Genomic DNA, 18,919 nt, shown 5'->3' with positions numbered 1-18,919 from the left:
AAATTACCAATGAGTTATCTGAACTTTCCATTCTCTGTTGATTTTTTATTTCAAAAATAAATCCTGCCTAGGGATCAACTCAGTCATCGATTGGACCTAATTTCTGGTCCTTTTCTAAGTTGTGTCACATCAACTTAAGACAGACCTTTGTTCTGACTTAACCAAGAATCTGCAGTAACTGCTCTATTTGTATAGGAAGAATTACACTGTAGCACAAATAGGCTTAGGGAAAGCTTGTTAGTGCTTTCCTGTTAATAGGGAATCTGCTGCTGAAAGCAGACCTTCCCTTTGAAGCCTACCTGATTGGTGCTAGTATGCTGTGCGTTTTGAGTGGGTGGAAGACACTTTTGAGGGAGAGTTATTTCATCCAAAAGGTTGGTTATATCATCCAAAGTTAGCCAGTGCCATAGTTCTGTGGTATTGAATGGGTATGATCTCCTGGCTCTCCCACCTTTGTGAGCCCCCTGGCTCCTACCTCTGACCTCAGTGTAGTAGCATCAACCTCCACCAAGGCCAAGCCTATCTCAAAGAGTGGTTTATTGCATGAAAACATGACGTCCTCCTCTCCAAAGCTGGACTGCAGGTCGTCAACAAGCTAGCCAGTTGTCGAGAAGAGAGAGAGGTAGTTAAGTAGGGAAAGCCATGGCAAAGGTTCTCAAACTTAAGTGCATTTAAGTATCACCTGGGGAGCCTAGGAAACATGCAGAGTGCTGCTCCCAGTACCAGGTCACCTGGAGTGGTGCTGGAAACATTTCCTCATCCCATCTCTTTCTAGCCTTTTGAAGCCTTAAAACATACCCGTTGATGTTGATACACAGTCGGAGTGGTTCTTTATTCTTGAAGGACATACTGGTACCTGCTCCCTAGCACCTGTGAGCGTGCTCCAGGGCAGAGAGCCAACACCTTCTCAAGTAGGGCTCTAAAACTACTTCCAGAGACGCGTTCTAACCCTTCCCCAGAGGCCAAAAGCTTAATGGCTCATGAGCTATATAACCGCTATTCGGGATCCTCAGATGGCCGCCCTGAAACTCCTGGATTTCTTCTTAAGAGTTAGGAACCAGTCAAGCTCCTTGGGCACTCTTCCTTCTCGCGGGAGCATTTGCTGTCTGCGTTTGTGCTGCTGCAACATACAGGGCAAGGGTCCTACCCCGGATCAGGGTCACGTCTCCTTCCTGTCCCCACTAGTAGGTTGCAGCTCATTCTCTGGCAGGTGGGGAGAGGTTGGATAGGAGCTACACTGAGATTCAGTAGACTTTCCTTTGCACCCCTTCCGATGCATCGTCCCCTCTGCCCCCCATTTCCCTTCGCTTCCCCCCCCCCCTTCCCCAGAACCCTACCTTTCCCTTTCCCTCCCACGCAGCGAAGTGGCCCGGTGTCTTCTCTCGCAGGATTACCTGGTGCTGCAGGAGGGGGTGTGAGTGTAGTTACACCCGGAGGCGGGGCTCGTCCTGGGGCAGGGGGCTCACTGGCTCCGACTCACCCAGCCCTCTCGCCCCGCAGTGACCCTCTCCGCCACGAGCCTCCAGAAGCTGTCCGCCAGTGCGCGTGGCGGAGAGGGACCACTGTCCATCGATCTCATCGACCGCGGTCACTCCGCCAGGGCGCTCCCCATCGGCGTGCCCCCGGGCGCCCTCCCACCTTCCTTCGAGCCTGCGCTCCTCCCCACCTACCGGCTGCAGCACCGGGGGCTCGGTCCGCCAGAGAAGGGGCGGGGAAAGGGAGCGGGCGGAGCGGAGAGCGGAGGAGGCGGCGGCGCGGCCACGTGGTGCCACAGCCCCCGGAGCGGCCGAGCCCGTGCGCGCGCGCGCCTGGTGGAGGCTCGGGCGGCGGGCGGAGCTGCGGGCGGCGCGGGTGGAGGAGCCGCCGGCCCAGCGGGTGGAGCGAGCGGCGGGCGGAGCGAGGAGTGGGAGGGCGCGCGCGAGCCGGCGGGCGGGCGAACAGCTTCCCCACCAGCATCTGCGGAGGCTGCGTTTGCCTGAAGCCCGTAGACAGATCGCCGGGTAGATCGCCTGGCGGACGGACGCGGGCGCTCGCCTGGGGCCGGGTCAGCTTCGGCGAGGCTCCGGGCTCGAAGCGCGCAGCTTCCCTGCCCACTCGCTGCCTCCCGGTTCTGGCGACCGCGGCGTGCCAGGGGCTGGAGGTGCGGGAATCGCTCTCGCCGGTCGGTCCCCGCGCGGATCAGCTCGGGCCGCCGCGCGGCGGCCCCCAGCGGCGGCCCCGAGCCCCACTCCCCGCCGGCCGCTCCGAGCACCAGCGCGCCCGGGCTCCAAACTCGGGCTGCGGGGCAAGTGCCTTCATGAGCCCAGAGGATGTCCGGGAAGCACTACAAGGGTCCTGAAGTCAGTTGTTGCATCAAATATTTCATATTTGGCTTCAATGTCATATTTTGGGTAAGTTGGCGCGCGTCGGGATTTCAACTATTTGTGGCCGATGGATTCGCGACGATCTCCCCCGCCACCCCCCTCCCCCGCGTGGCTCGCTGCCTCTACTTTTCGCAGCCCCTCGGGCGCGTGCTGAAGCCGGGAGAGGGAGGCATTGCCTGCCGCCTCTCCAGCTTGCGCGCTGGAGAAACATTTCATCCTTTCTAGGAACGGGAAGCGGTAAAAAGAAAAACCGAGCCGGAGAGGGAGCACTCAGGCCTGGGGGTGGCTTTTTGAGCGACGACCAGGGGATGCAGATGAAAGAAAGGGCTCGGCAGTTTGAGAAATGAGCAACCACACGTATTAGAGGTGCTCCCGGTGGGGCATGGATGTTGGGCAGAGCGCGGTGTCATAACAGGGAGGGCCGATCGGGCAGAGCCGACCCCAAGGTCCATCTCCTAACAAGGCTCTGATTGGACCAGGGCTCGGCTCGGTGTGGCCGCGGCCGGCCGGTGCCGAGCGCGGCGCACATCTTCTTGCACCATCTCGGGCTTTGTGTCGGATGCAGATACCGCGGTGTATGGCTCTGTAATGCGCACGTACATACCGTTTCCTGCGAGCTCGTCCCCTTCGGCTGGAAAGCGCTCCTTTCGCGTAAAGGACTGGCCAGCGGGCGCGTGCGGTGGATGGATTTATTTCTCTGTGTCTGACTGGCTGGATAATAAGAGCCCCGTCAACGTTTGTTTCCGTGTGTTCGTGCCTCTCACCCTCGTCCTCCTTTTTTAAAGGAGTGACATCCGAGCGGGCCGTTTTGGGGGGAAATGGAAAGGAGAAGGGGTGCGAGACACGTTTTATTGGGGATACGGTCAGAGCCGATGATTGAACGCAAGAGTGAACGCAAGATGCTCTGCTGGCGCTCCCATGTGCCGGACACCTATTGTAATGAGGCTGGGACGCCTGCTCTTTTGTTTTGTTTGGATTCCTTTCCTTCATCTCACAAACGTGTTCAGCAACCAGACAAAGCGTGCGCTAGGACCAGGGTGAAACGGTTCGAGGACCGTGCTATTTTGCCTCGCCATCCCAGCCCATCCTCACTGGGCACTCCTCCTGCCCTATGGGAAGTAAAGATGGTGGCTGTCTGGGGGGGGGGGGGGGGTGTTCTCCAAGTTGCTGTTCTTTGTAGGTTCAGTGTGAACAAAACAATCATGCAAAGGCGCGATCAATAACAATCCACAGCTGTCAGAACACACGGTGTATTTATGCTGATTCCTTTTAATTTTGCCCATTTGCTGTAAACACATACATCTGTGAGAATAGTTATCAATACAGCTCTTTGTATTTTTTTTTCTACCACACAATTACCAGGATTTTTTTTTTATTTTCTATAGGAGTATCTTGCATTGGTCATACAGGTTTTGCAAAGGGAAATGGAAGGGATTGGAGACCACTCTGTGTCAGCATGCCATCTGTCCTCAGAACTGATAAAGATAATGAGGGACACGTGAATAAATATCACACGCAGTCATTCACAGGGCTTTCTTATTATTTTTTTGCCAGCGATTGTACACTATTTCTGTTAGCGGTCACCCCCTCCCCACAAACACTGCTACAGATATATGAAGAGGAAATTATTGTCTTGCTTTGCTTTTTATTCCCCACCCTCCCCTCGCAGCTGGGAGTGTTTAAAAGTGATGGGTAGTGACATTTCTGAGTGAGGTGTTTTGATTTTATCTGAACTCTAAACTTCTTGACTCTGAGAGTCAGGGACTACGAAACTGGGACTGGACCCTACTGGGGTAGTGAGCCTGGGTCTCTGGATTGCGCTTGAACACTTCCAGAAGTTGCACATGTTGTCTGCCAGGCAACAAAAAGCACCCAGGGACTCTCCCTGCAGTTTCATAGCAGGAGGTAAAAGAGAAATAAAGGGACTTGGGCCTGTTTCCCTGACAGCTTGGTATAATTCTGTACAGTGTACAGAGGCAAATTCAGTATTTTCTGTGGATTAGCATGTAGCAAAACCTGTGGAATTGTGGAGATCTTCAAAGAGTTGCAGAGTGTGAGCATTGACAGTTCTAGGATAGAGCCACATCTTCTCTGATTTTGAAGGTCTTCATCTCTGGGGGGAGTTTTATGGGAAGCCTGAAAGCAGATGTAGGCTTTGGAACTAACAGAGCTGCCCAAGGCAGAACTGTTACATAGTTGCCTTTGTTATAATGGCCCTTCGCTCACCTCTGCTTTCTGTTCACTCTCTTCCTCCTTTCTCTGCCTAAAGCTTTCCACTTGGATACTCCCCCCCCCCCCCCCCCCCCCCGCCCAATCCTGCTTTCTGCCTCAGAATTACCCCATATTTTAAGTCTCCCAGGTTGTCAGTACCCTGGTCTCTAGTGGTGATCAGCAGGAAGGCAGCCCTGATATTTGATGAAAGTAATTCAAACTATGATGTTAGTGGCTGAAGAATTGGAGTCAGTCACCTGGCAGCCTGCTTCTGTAAAGCTGCACACCTGTGCTGTCTGCAGAGTCATCGTCCTCCCTGTGACGCCAGAAAGAGCAGGCTGGTGCAGCTAGGAGGAAGAGATTGACAACAGAGAGCATGCTATCCTAATCTTTCATGTTCACGCTGTGAAATGCTAGAGTAAATTTGAAATACATTGAAGACATTTGGAGGTAAAATTCTGGTAAAACAAAAATTGAAAATGTAGTCGCACCGGCACTGAGTTTGGTTCTCTTGCTAACGACTAGTTTGACTCCTTGCTGCTCAGTTAACTGCCCTGGGTCTCAGTTTCTCAGCAGTTGAAATGAAGGAATTGGACAAGTTTTAAGGTTCTTTCTAGTTCTGGAACAGAATGAGTCCACTGAGTTCCAATATGCTGGGGAAGGAGAATAGTAGAGGCGGGTATTAATATGTGCTGAAAGTAGCATATATTGGATGTTTGTTAAACTATTGACCTTTTCTCCTACCGAGACTTGTCTGAAGATCAATTTTATTATTCCATTTCTTCCTCAAAGTTTCTTTCATTAAAAAATCTTTTAAAAATTTCTTCTCATCTTATTCACTTTTTGGTATAGTATGCATTCCCCCCCCCCACCCCCCCACCCCCCAGTCACTGTGAATCTCAAATGTAGTCCCATGAGTCATTAAATATATTTTTTGTTATTAGAGTTAGAATTTCATGTACAAAATCTGAATCCTAGTATAAGACAGTTGTAATGATGTTCTGAGTAACAAAGTCAACATCTTGTACAGATTCCTTTCTCATTAGGTATCACAGGGTGGTGGTGGGGGAATCTTATTTTCCCTATTTTATATCGCAAGAACTCAAGCCTGAAGGGAATTGATGCTATTGAGGGTGTCACCGTACTAGGACATTTCTCAGAAAACCCTGAGGCCACTTAGGGGCGGGGGAGGGAAGGAAAAGGGAGCTTTGTGTTACAGTTGCTGCTTTTGGGTACTGAGCCCCTACGGTCCATTGCCCACCATTAATAGATATTTTGCTCTGGACCCTTTTGGATTTCTGGCTGTAACTCTGAACTCTTCCTAGGCAAGTATATTATCTCCATAGTTTCGCTCTCTTTTGCTACATAACACAAAGCCCCCCCATACTAGTGGTTTAAAGCAGAACTTTATTGTTAACACCTGACAGCTCTGTGATTTGCCCAGCCTCATCTGGGCAATTGGCATTTTCCATCTCTCTTTCGGTTGTACTGAGATGTAGCCGGGGCTGGAGTTACCTGAAGACTCAGTTGGGGGAGGGGGATGCCTTGCTGAGCGCTTATCCTGGGTTGTTGGCTGGAGGACCTACACGTGGCTTATTCTGGCCTCTGAGAATGGAAGAAGCTTCCAGCCGGTTAACGCTATACCTGGAACCAGCCCACTGTCACTTTCATCTAGTTCAGCGGTTACCAGCGGTTCTCAACCTGTGGGTCGCGACCCCTTTGGGGGTCGAACGACCCTTTCACAGGAGTCACCTAAGACCATCGGAAAACACATATATAATTACATATTGTTTTTGTGATTAATCACTATGCTTTAATTATGTTCAATTTATAACAATGAAAATACATCCTGCATATCAGATATTTACATTACGATTCATAACAGTAGCAAAATTACAGTTATGAAGTAGCAACGAAAATAATTTTATGGTTGAGGGTCACCACAACATGAGGAACTGTATTAAAGGGTCGCGGCATTAGGAAGGTTGAGAACCACTGAGTTAAACCATGCATGGAGCCTGCTCAAGTTCAAGAAGGTGAAGAAAGGGATTCCATCTTTTGATGGACAGGTGTTTAGATTGAGTGGGTTGTGGCCATCTTTGGCAAATGCAGTCTGCTGTACTGAACCTTAACTTCTCGTTTATAAAGGGATGGTAGCATTATCTAATGGAGCTATAAATTGAAGGAGTCAATGTGAAAATGTATTACCAAGCACAATGTCTCAATATTTAAAGAATGGTGAGTATAATGCATGTTATTATCTCCAGATTTCATACTAGTCCCATCGTGGGCTTTACAGTTTCTAGGATACCTTAGCCTGGTGGTACGTTGGCATCATTACTCCCAGGTGATGATGATGACCCTTTGGATAGAAAGGAGATGAAGGGAATGGATTCTGTAGATTTAGTTTTCACTTTTCAGAAAAAAAGCCTCGTGGATCAGTGGAAGCCTTGAAAGACTTGGGAGAACTGAGTCACTTTTCTCTTCTCTTTGCTGTACAAGGATTGGAACAGCCTTGGGTACGTGAGGCCAAATTCTCTTTGATGTGCTTGCAAATACTACATTATGCCTTTAAGTGGAGGTTTATCCTGGGTTGATGGCAGAATTTTGTACCTGATTTGTTTCCACGGGGCTTAAATGCAGAGAGGAGAGAGATTTAAGGAACCTTGGGGGGGCATCAAATAAGAAGCCTTGCCTTATGATTCACTATAAATTGTAAGATGTTCTGGAATGATGATACACCAGCAGTTTATAAGTCATAATTTTTGCTTTAATTTGCTAGACATCTGTTAGCTTCGATGGCAACCATATGGGAGTCTAAATTGCCTTTTGAATTACAGGGAGATGGTAGGAAGAAAGCTAAATATGGTTATGAAAGTGTCATATAGGAAAAGTGAAAGAAGGGTGTACGGACCTCAGCGGGGGAAGCAACTGAAGACAGACGGGCGGGCTTGCCTGGTCTGGTGGCTCACTCTTGGGTCAGTGAGAAGGCACTGAAGCGTTCTCACTTGATGACATGCCTGGAAGATTGAAAGGAAGCCAAGGGGGAAAGTTGGAAAATCAAATAACGTTCCACCCACCATAAAACTGCCAACGGGAGCTCATTGAGGGGGATCACTCTGTCTTCATATGGCCACCGTCATAGTTGGTCCCCGGTAGAGGGTAAAAGCCACCTGTGTTTAAACAGAGCTTTATAATTGCCATGTCTTTCTTCTGAGCATCTCAAAGCATCTCACAAGCGCGTTGTGACAGGTGAAGAAGTTGGAGTACAGAGATGTGAAGTGACTTCTGAGGCGGTGAAGAACATGTCAGCGTTCGCTTGTGGAGTGTTAAGCCTCTTCCAGTGACTATAGCCCTAGCTTCTCCTGTGAAACTTATTTTAGAAGATGCTTGCTATTTTAAAGTAAAACATCAAGTTACTTACATCTGTTCATAATGGGAAAGTGATAAAGTTTTTGCATATGCCTCAATTAACACCACCCACAAGCACAATAATGCTAGGATGAAATGTAAAGAGCATGATAGAAAAATAAACTCTTGCGTCATCTATTAAAAATTTATAGAAGAAAGTTGGAGTATTAAAGACAGTGTTCTTGACTCACATGCCTCTTTCTATATTAACACTGGGGATGACTGTCTTAAAATCTCTAACTTCCAAATCATTGTACTTCGCTGCATTATTAGGGCCTCAGTTGTAGGGACTGTGTCTCAGTCATTTTCATACGCCCAGTGTCCAGTACATTGTCTGAAACACAGCAGGTGTTTAATAAGTTCGCTGAATGAAGGAATTATGAAATCATTGGAAAGTACATAGGTGTCATCTCCTCTAACTTCCTGTTCAGTGAAGCATTTCCTCTTTAACATCCCGCCAAACCTTCTAAGAAGGGATCGGTTTTCGGACCACTTTAATTATTAGAGAGTTTCATCTATCCTCAAACCAGATGTAATCTCTTTCTCTGTCATTTCTATCCTCCTGACTTACTGTTGTTTTTATTTTGAAATACTCTCACACCTATAGAAAAATTGCAAGTTGTACAATTTGTTTTTATCCAGAACCACTTGAGAAAAAGTTGCTAGTATGATGGCTATCACACCACTTTAGTGTGTAGTTTCTGTAACTCCACAGCCACAGCACGGCCATTGATACAGCACCAGTATCTAGTCCAGCGGCTCTCAACCTGTGGGTCGCGACCCCTTTGGCGGTCAAACGACCCTTTCACAGGGGTCACCTAAGACCATCCTGCATATCAGATATTTACGTGACGATTCATAACAGTAGCAACATTACAGTTACGAAGTAGCAACGAAAATAATTTTATGGTTGGGTCACAACATGAGGAACTGTATTTAAAGGGCCAGAAGGGTGAGAACCACTGACTAGTCCTTAGGCCTCATACATGTTTCCCAGTTGTTCAATCAGGTCTTAGGAAGCAAAGGAATCCAGTTCGGAACACACATCGTATTCAGTCTTTTTAAGCTCTGTCAGCCCTTCACTGTCAGGATCTTGCCACTTTTAAAGATGATAATCCAGCTATTTGGTACAATGTCCCTCAGTCTGGGCTCGCCTGCTGTCTCCTTATTCTTAGATTCAGCTGTGCGTCTTTGGCAGGAAAATTACAGAAATGATGCTGTGTTTGTACTGTTGCATCCCATCAGGTGGCCCTGATTTTTGTGTTCCCCACTGCTGGTGATGGTCACTTGATTAAAGAGCTATCTGCCAAGCTTCTCCACCAAAAAAGTTACTTACTCTTTACCCTTTTTTGGTAATTTTGTGGCAAGTTACTTTGAAACTGTAAATAGCCCATTCCTCATCAAGTGTTGGATCTATTAAGTTATTTGCATCAGCAAGAACTTATTCTTTTCTCTTTCCCCCCAGTGTGTTTTAAGTACACTGTTACTCTCATCACTTACTTTGATGTTCCATTTGGTCCCGGTTTGGCATCAGTGGCGGTCTTTTCAGGCAAATACTACATTATTACACATAATAATCCTCCTGTGCCCTTTAACTCCATCGTACTTTGAGTACGTCTTTGTTTTCTGGCAGAACAGGATGTTCCAAGCTCATCTTGTAGTTCACTGGTGTCATCTGTTTTGTATCAGCCATTTCTCCAAGGAGCCCTGGTTCCTTTGAGTGGAGAATAGTATTTAGAAGCCAACATCTGGTTGTTAAGTGTGCTCATTGCTAGGAGGGTATCACCACCCTGGGCTCTCTCAGTGGACAGAACAATGGAATGTGTGTATGCATATACACATCTTCACACATGCATACATGTACACCTTTGTTTCTATATGTAGTTATACATTTTAGAAACCAAAAGTTCACAGCGACACCTCAAATCCCTGTCTGATACCACAAGGTTATTTTAGGTTTTTCCTTTTCCATATGTATAACTACTTTCTTTGACAATGAGATTCCTGGCTCTTATTACTCTTAGCAATTCACTAAGTTGATAAAGCTTCTGTATGTATCCGGTCTTCCCTTGCTGCCCTGTCCTGCACATGGCTGCCCTCCTTACCTGCTGGTGCTCAAACATGCTGTGCCACAACCCCACACCCCACTGTGAACACCCTTCTCACTCTGACCAGGCTGTGAGCTCCGCCTCTGGACTTCCACATCCCTCCCCTTGCCAGTCCCTGAGCAAAGGCCCGCCATGCTTGGTTCCCAATAATGGCTTCGGGACTGAGTTTTTCAGGAAGGAGAAGGGGCATGGCATAGGTTATACATGTGTGATACAAAATAAGACTAATCTCCCTTTTCCATAGCCCTTCATTATTTAAAAACTAGAGGCCTGGTGCATGAAATTCATGCATGGGTAGTGACCCTAGGTCTGGCTGGCGATCAGGGCCGATTAGGACCTTCTGACTGCTGGCCGGGGCTTTCCTTTCAGCTGCTGGCCAGGACCTCCCTTTCCCGGCTGTGGCCTTCCTTCATTCTGTGCCGCCCCCTGGTGGTCAGTGCACATCATAGCACGCGAACTCCTGGTCTCCTAGTCAAACTCCCGAGGGGACAATTTGCATATTAGGCTTTTATATATATAGATAGCTATTCTGTCATTCCTAAACCAGTTTTATATCTTTGAAAGCTCTTAGTTTTCCATGTGCTTTTCATTTGTTATTTCCAGAATTGTTCTTTGCCCTGGTCATGGGACTCTGCTTGTGGTCCCATTTGGATACACCTCCATTAATGTAGCAATGACAGTGGAACACAGTGGGCTGTTACCCTCCCCTCCCCTCCCCCTCCCCCTCATTTGACCTGGAGGCAGAAGCCTCTGCTACTGCCTGTTTATCTTTGAGTAAGGTACTCTCAAAAGGGAGTTCCCCACTTGCTCACCTGCAGTATGGGGAAAATAATTCCAATAGCTCGCAGAGTTGTTATCCAGTGAGATGATGCACGTGAAGGTGCTTTGTAAGAGGTAAACCTCTTAATACCGATAGTATGTAGTTATTAACCCAGGTGACACTGCACATGCTTCCCATGCTTTCCCTGTCAGAGGACATTGTTGGCTTAAGTTGACTTTCTAGTGCAATGAAACTTTCCCCAATTTTTCTTTTTTTTTTTTATTTGAGAGAGAGAAACATTGATTTGTTGTTTCACCCATTCATGCATTCATTGATTGACTCCTGTATGTACCCTAACCAGGGATTGCACCCACAACCTTGGCATATGGGACGACATTCTAACCAACAGTGCTACTCAGCCAGGGCTTTCCCCTCTTTTTCAAGTGAACTTCTGTTAAACCCATCTCCCTAGGCCAGTGGTTGGCAAACTGCGGCTCGTGAGCCACATGCGGCTCTTTGGCCCCTTGAGTGTGGCTCTTCCTAAGCCTTAGGAGTTCCCTAATTAAGTTAATAACAATGTACCCACCCATATAGTTTAAGTTTAAAAAATTTGGCTCTCAAAAGAAATTTGAATCGTTGTACTGTTGATATTTGGCTCTGTTGACTAATGAGTTTGCCAACCACTGCTCTAGTTAATTGAATTTAAAAGTATGTATTTAAACATCTAGATGCCTTATTCTGGGCCATTGGTTTTCAAATTGTGCTACAAGCAGCCTCAGGCTTCCTTGAGGTGTGCAGGGGCCTGGATGGGAGTGTCTCTGACCTCTGTTTCCCCAGAAAAGGTCAGCCCTTAGGTTTGATACTTTGGGATACCATGAAGGATTTTGCTTGGGGAAACAAAAGGGGGTCTACTGCTTAAGCAGACAATTGAAAACCACCATTCTAGCCTTCAATTGTTCTTGAATCTTGATGGTCAAGGCCTGTTTAAAAAGAATTATTTCTGGTATGGAATTTTCTCTGCATGCATCCCTTTATGCATAGCAAGTCCCTCCCACTGACTAAGGGTGACTTCCGTAGGATTAGTTGATATTTCACCCCTTTGGAGATATAGCAGCATACGAAATAAGTTGTCTTCCTAGCAGGGGATCTGATTCAGTAGGTCAGGATGGGGCCCTGGCATTCCTGGTTTTTGTTTGTTAAATCCCTGCAGGCGATTCTGATGCTTAGCAAGCGGAGGTGGAGAAGTCTGGCTTGTTTTTCCTGGCAGGCTGTGGCACCTCTTCCCGTTGCTCTCCGAGGGGAACCTTCGCGTGGGGGAGCTGGGAGGGAGTGGTGCAGAGTTCTGACCAAAGGGTGGCTGATTTCACCAGCTCCTGAGGCTCATGTTCTTTGCTTATGAGAAAAAAAGCAAATGTGGCCCACTTTATCCCTCATGGAATTTTTTATTAATCCAAAAATGCCAGTTTATTTTTAAATCTGAAAGCAAACCTAGAAACCAAATGAGAACATCGCTGCTGAAGAGAACCACCTGAGCTGCATTTAGTACCCGAACAATTAGCATCAGAGAGGGACAGGAGCTACTTATTACCCCACAGGGGCAAGGAAGCAGCAGGCACTTGGTCCTTTTGGACTTGCCCGTCCTGCACACGTCAGCGCGGTGGACTGGGCCTAAGCGCCACACAGCCAGCTGCGCTTCCTTCCAAAACCAGCCTCCGTGTCCAAGGTGCTTGCTTCGTAGCCTGCTTTTCCCCGGGGCCTCTGGGACCCTCGTTTTGGGGCTGGGAGAATGGGCATTGCTTTCTGCATCTCCACTGCAGTTTCATTGAGTGCACTGTGCGCTAATGCCGCAGTAGGGATGTTCCTTCCCTCATATATAATTTACTCTATTTTATTTTTCAATTCTCACCTGAGGATATTTTTTCAGTGATTTTTAGAGAGAGCGGAAGGGAGAGGGAGAGACACACAGAGAGAAACATCAATGTGAGAGAGACACATCAATTGGTTGCCTCCCTCACGCCGGGACCCTTTAGTCTGCAGGCCGATGCTCTATCCACTGAGGTAAACTGTCTAGGGCTCCTCATATATAATTTTGCAGCATTATCACTGAGAGCGGATAGTAAAGCAAATACAGGAGACCCAGCCCTGCTATTTGTCAGTTTTCTTTAGCAAGAAAAGTTCCAATATAGAATATTCAGAGTATGAACAGTGAATTTTCCTACTATTTTCTTGATGTCTTCCTTTCCCTTACTCCCTTAAAAAATAAATTAGGTATTTGATTATGGCTGGGCTCCTAAAAGAAATACAATTTTGAATAAAAATCGAAATTATCTTTCTGAGATGTTTTACTGGGCTCAGAGTCATCATCACTATGAAACACACACACAGATAAACCCCAAATGGCATACGAACCCTGTGGTTAGCACTCTGATGTTATCTGTGTGTACATAAAGGATCATTAATTGTGAAATGCAGTGTATAATTTTTTCAGTAATGTACTTACCAAGCACAACAACAAAATAGTATTTGGAAATGGGTGACAAAACACTGAAAATACACAGTGATAATCCAGAGCCTTCCAGCTACTATTTACAAGTTGGATGAGTATTACAAGGCATAGGGCTCTTCTGACTTGTTGAAAAATTTTTCTAAATTATACTTGGCACGAAGGCTCAAATTTCCAAAAATCTGGAGGGAACAGCTGGTGCTCTAATAAATATTCAGGCCAGCTATTTTAATGCTTCGTACTTAATTAAGTAGTCCCAATAAAAGGAATACCTGACTTAAGCATTTTTCAAAGTATAATGTTTTGCTTCCAACAAAAATTTCCCCCAACTGTTAATATTTCCCCTGAAGCAGCCGTAAAACTCTATTCTGCCAAGTCAGTACTGTAGTTCTGATCACGGTTGAAGCATTTAATACCAAAAATTTGTTTTCCTGTCTTAAGATAGAGTTGGATCAGGATGGCCCAGCCTCTTAACTGTTGAAGACTCCACAGTCATTGGGCTTTTAGAAAATTCTTTTTGTTGTTATTAATCCTCACCTGAAGATATGTTTCCATTGATCTTTTAGAGAGAGTGAAAGACAGAGAGAAACACATCTATTGGTTGCCTCCTGCAAACGCCCCGACCAGGGCCCGGGCTGGGGAGGAGCCTGCAACCGAGGTACGTGCCTTGACCAGAATCAAATTTGGGACCCTTTGGTCCGCAGACTGATGCTCTATCCATTAAGCCAAATTGGTGAGGGTGGGGAAATATATATATATATATGTATAAAAAGAGGTAATATGCAAACTAGCTGGGACACCATAACAATCACGACTGGCTCAGGAGGAGGCTGCACGCGCAGATGAGCGGGAGGGGAATGCATGCACGGTGAGGCAAGCCACAGATGGCGCAGGCCCAGAGACAGGGGGGCCTGCCCAAGCCATCACGGCGTGGCTGGAGCAGGCCCGAGTGGACACACTGCAGCGCACCAGCAGGCCTGCCTCTGTGCGTGAGCTGCAGAGGAAACACCTTTTCTGATCACTCTTTGGCTAAGCTCCCTGTATGCCACTCGCAGTGTTCTTGGTAACTTGGGTAATAAGAATCCAAGAAGGTCTAGGGTTTTTCACCACACTCCTGGAGGAAAAAACGAATGTCCGCTGCTGGAGAGGCTAAGAAATGTCACATCCTGCCCTAGCTGGTTTGGCTCAGTGGATAGAGCCTTGGCCTATGGACCGCAGGGTCCGGGTTCGATTCTGATCAAGGGCATGTACCTAGGTTGCAGGCTCCTCCCTGGCCAGGGCCCAGGTCGGGGCTCATGCAGGAGGCAACCAATCGAAGTGTCCCTCTCACATTGATGTTTCTCTCTGTCTTTCCCTCTCTCTTCCACACACTCTAAAATTCAATGGAAAAATATCCTCAGGTGAAGATAAAAAAAAAAAAAAAGAAATGTCATATCCTATGAAAGAGACATCTTGAAAATGCCTAAAGAAAGTTGTCATTTTTCCGTGGTGAAGGGACTGGAGTCAGTGTTGATGAAAACACCTTGGCAGCTGTGGTGGCCGGCAGTGGCAGCAGCAGTGGGGTCATGGGGGTGGCACCTTCCCCTGATCAGCCCGGTCGCCTCCTGCAGAGGAAGGCCAGACTGTGGCTGTGGGGAGCGGGCCTAAGCCATCAGTAGGACATTCCCTGAAGGCTCCCAGACTGTGAGAGGGGGCAGACTGGGCTGAGGGACCCCTCCACCCAGACGAATTTTGTGCACCAGGCCTCTAGTTCTTTATTAAGTACAGTATTAGAGAGTGAGAAAAGGTTCATCCTGATGTGGGCTTCCTAGTGCTCCTGGGACATGTAGGCAGGAGAAGAGTCTGGTGGGAAGGAGTTTGGACTTTGAGTATGTCTGAATTTTTACCCAGCTCCTGCCTAGGCTTAGACAAGGTTACTCACCCTGCCATTTGTCTCTTCTTCATCTGCAAAGTGGCATTCTTAGCTATAGGGTTAATTAATGTTATTAATAGTAGTATTAAGACCTAACAACTATCTCAGAGTCATGAGGATTAGGGTAGTTAATATGTGTAAAGTGCTTAGATTCTGCAAGAGGTGTTAGCAATTATTATTCTACTATGAGCCCAGTGCATGAAATTCGTGCGCGGGTAGGGTCCCTAGGCTTGGCCGGTGATCAGGGCTGATCGGGGCCTTCCAGCTGCTGGCTGGGGCCTCCCTTCCCCAGCTGCTGGCTGCCAGCCGGGGCCTTCCTTCATTCCTTGCCGCCCCCTGGTGGTCAGCGCATGTCATAGTGAGCATGTCATAGCGCATGTCATATCGAACTCCAGAGGGGGGACACTTTGCATATTAGCCTTTTATATATATGTATTTTCCCCAACACCCATAATTTCTTTTTCTTTTTTTTTTTTTTTTGCAGAACCCTTAAAATAATCTTACATTGTAACATATATTACTAGAGGCCCGGTGCACAAAAATTTGTGCACTGCCCACTCCCCGGGGGATTGGGCCTAAGCTGGCAATCAGATATCCCTCTGGCAGCCCGGGAGCCCTTGGGGGATGTCCATTTGCCAGTGGGGAGCAGGCCTAAGCTGCAGTCTGACATCCTTAGTGCTGCTGAGGAGGCGGGAGAGGCTCCCACCACCACCGCTGTACTGGCAGCCATCAGCCTGGCTTGTGGCTGAGCAGAGCTCCCCCTGTGGGAGCACACTGACCACCAGGGGGCAGCTCCTGCATTGAGCATCTGCCCCCTGGTGGTCAGTGTGTGTCATAGTGACAGGTCATTCCCAGTCTTTCTGCTGTTAGGGTCAGATTGCATATTATCCTTTTATTATATAAGATAGAGGCCTGGTGCATGGGTGGGGGCCAGCTGGTTTGCCCTTCAGGGTGGGGGTCCCCACTGGGGTGCCACTGGGGTGCCTGGCCAGCCTTGGTGAGGGGCTGATGGCTGTTTTCAGGCTGGCCACACCACCTTTAGGGTGGGGGTCCCCACTGCGGTGCCTGGCCAGTCTGGGTGAAGGGCTGAGGGCTGTTTTCAGGCTGGCCAAGCCTCCCCAGCGACAGAAGCTCCCAGCCTCTCCTTTTTTTCTTTTTTTTCCCTGGAATTATTTACCTTGTATAATTGAAACTTTGTAGCCTGGAGTGGAGCTCAGAGCCGGCCAGGGCTTGGCTTCCTCCATCGCCAGGGGCAACCCAAGGCTCCAGCTCCGTGGCCACGGCTGGCTGAAAGCAGGTATCCGGGGTTTGTTTAGCTTCTATAATTGAAACTTTGTTGCTTTGAGTGTAGCTTAGAGCAGGCCCGGCAGACAGGGAACCTTGGCTTCCTCCATCATTGGAGCAAGCAAGCCTCCTGCTTGTTCCAGCTCCGTGGCTGCCTTCCACCATCTTTGCTGGCAGTTAATTTGCATATCTCGCTGATTAGTCAATGGGAGGTGTAGCGAAGGTATGGTCAATTATCATGTTTGTCTATTATTAGGCAAGATTTGTTCTCTGTAATGTTCTGCTTACATAAGTACATTCTCAAGGTAACTAAAGGGAAAAAGATCTAACATATGTTCACAATGTTCTTTTCATCGAAATGAATGGCATGTGGTTCTTATCATGGACATCAATCTCTGAGTTTGCATCTATTGTTTGTTGTTAATTTTCCCATTTTTCTTTACCCAGTTCAATATACTCTTCTTCACTTTTTTTTTTTTTTTTTTTTGCAAAACCAAACTGTTTCATATTAATGTTTTGTATTGGGAAGCATTTTATTAATGTTTGTTAAACCTGGATATTCTGGAAATATCTAGATGGCTGTAACTATATATTTTTAGCTTCTATGATATCATAAGTCCTATGTATTTTGGTCATTGCTTTACTCTGTGTATTTGAAATACCTTAGGTTTCAAAGGGTTTCATCAAGTCAGTGACTGTGTGTCCTTCTCATTGATGCACAGCCAGGATTTTGGCTGACCTACCTGGATCATTGACTGAGTGAGTCACCCACCTTGGTAAATGAATGGCTGCCTGGATTCTCCCTGGGGCATTGATGAGATGCACTGAGCGCTGTGCTCCTTTGACTCCACTACTGTCACCTGACACAGGAGACCTAGGTTGTCCTATTTCCAAACATAATCTCTCTCACTGCACTCAACTCTGGGAGAAAAAGCCAGGGCATGTTAACTGAGTTGGTGCAAGGAGCCTTGTCACTCATTCTCATGCAGAAAGTGTGCAGAAAACCCCAGCCCTAGAAGGTGGAAGGATGAAGGGGAGGGCTGAGTAGAATTTCACTATAGTATTTGTTGGTAAAACGAATGATATATGTGTCATGACAGGATATTTAGGAATATATCTAAAGTAATTTTAGCTTATCCATCACTTAAACCCCCAACATGCTGGTTTAGATTCACTCATTGATCTCACAATCCATTGATTGTTTGCAGCTGACCATTGAGAAAGCACTCAAGTTTCCTTTTTGTCCTGACCTCCTCAACCTGATTTTGGGGAGTGTCTGGAGGATAGCCACCTGATGACCTGAAGCAGTGAGGCATCTCAGAGCTCAGTCATTTGCCAACTGCACGCATGGTTTGGAACAAACTCTTGTGCCACCCCAGAGTTCTTCAGATCTTGTTGAAGACAGAGATTCTGATTCGGTAGGTGTGAGAGAGGCCAAAGATCGGGCACCTTTAATAAGCCCCCCACTAGTAGCTGCTGGTCCACTGATCTCATTTTGAGCTGCAAGGATCTAGATCATGTCAAACTTATTTTCTTTTAAATTGACTTCATTTTTAAAGCTTAAGTACATTTCTTTTAAAAGGAAACTTGAAAAATATTACTGTTCTAATGTATACAATAACAATAATATGGCTTATTACCTTCTAGGTAGCTATTGGTGCCAGGCAGATTTTCCTTTGTTACCATGGAGATTAACAAGGGCACAGCGTTTGTTAATGGAGACTTCGTCCCTGACTAGAACAGAGGATTAAAAGAGAGAACCGGACATGACTTGCTTATTGAAAGTTATTTAATGCTATATTCTAAAATTGTCTCCTCTAGCTTCTAGGTCGCCAGGGAATCACACTTTGGGAAACACTGCTTTTAAGTAATTCGCAGGGAGACATGCATTTATAAGCTGAAACCTATTAGTGAGATGTCTCTAGAGGTAAAGTGCTTGGGGGGCGTGTTGAAATTTTTGCCTCCTCCAGGTTCTGGTTCCTGTCAGGAAAAAAGAAGGGCATCCCCCATTTCTGAAATGTTGCTAACCCAGGCCCAGTGAGTAGTTAGCTGCATCTTAGGTATAAAAAGGAAAATACTTCGGAAAATTATATCTCAGGCTAACAGGAAGTCAACCTTAAATACTTAGGAAATCACCCTGGCCCATGTGGCTCACTTGATTGGAGCATCTGTGCACTGGGTGGTCTCAGGTTTGATTCCCGGTCAGGGCACATGTATAGTTTGTGGATTCAGTGAGTCTTTCTCACATCGATATTCACCCTCCCTCCTTATCCCTCCCTCCCTCTCCTTCCTTCTCTAAAATTAATATAAATAAATAAATACTTAGGAAATCTATCTCAGTGGCTTTTATTCTCTGCTCCTTCCTTT

At 47.0% G+C, this 18,919-nt stretch overlaps 1 protein-coding gene across 2 annotated transcripts in view; it reads left to right on the top strand.

The window, feature by feature from the left end:
* The first annotated feature begins 1,845 nt into the window (after positions 1-1,845).
* Positions 1,846-18,919, top strand: part of TSPAN5 (tetraspanin 5) — a 173,278-nt gene continuing 156,204 nt past the window's right edge. The window contains exon 1 of one of the 2 annotated variants that reach the window (XM_036340247.1): positions 1,846-2,390. In XM_036340247.1, the coding sequence (XP_036196140.1) occupies positions 2,310-2,390 (81 nt within the window). In that variant the 5' untranslated portion in view covers positions 1,846-2,309. The remainder of the gene's footprint in view (positions 2,391-18,919) is intronic. The other variant, XM_036340236.1, reaches the window with a different exon arrangement.

Source organism: Myotis myotis, unplaced genomic scaffold (genome assembly GCF_014108235.1).
Source record: "Myotis myotis isolate mMyoMyo1 unplaced genomic scaffold, mMyoMyo1.p scaffold_m19_p_1, whole genome shotgun sequence".
In the NCBI taxonomy this organism is placed as follows: domain Eukaryota; kingdom Metazoa; phylum Chordata; class Mammalia; order Chiroptera; family Vespertilionidae; genus Myotis; species Myotis myotis.
The sequence above is the reverse complement of the archived record's forward strand: the minus strand, read 5'-3'. Positions and strand labels throughout refer to the sequence as shown.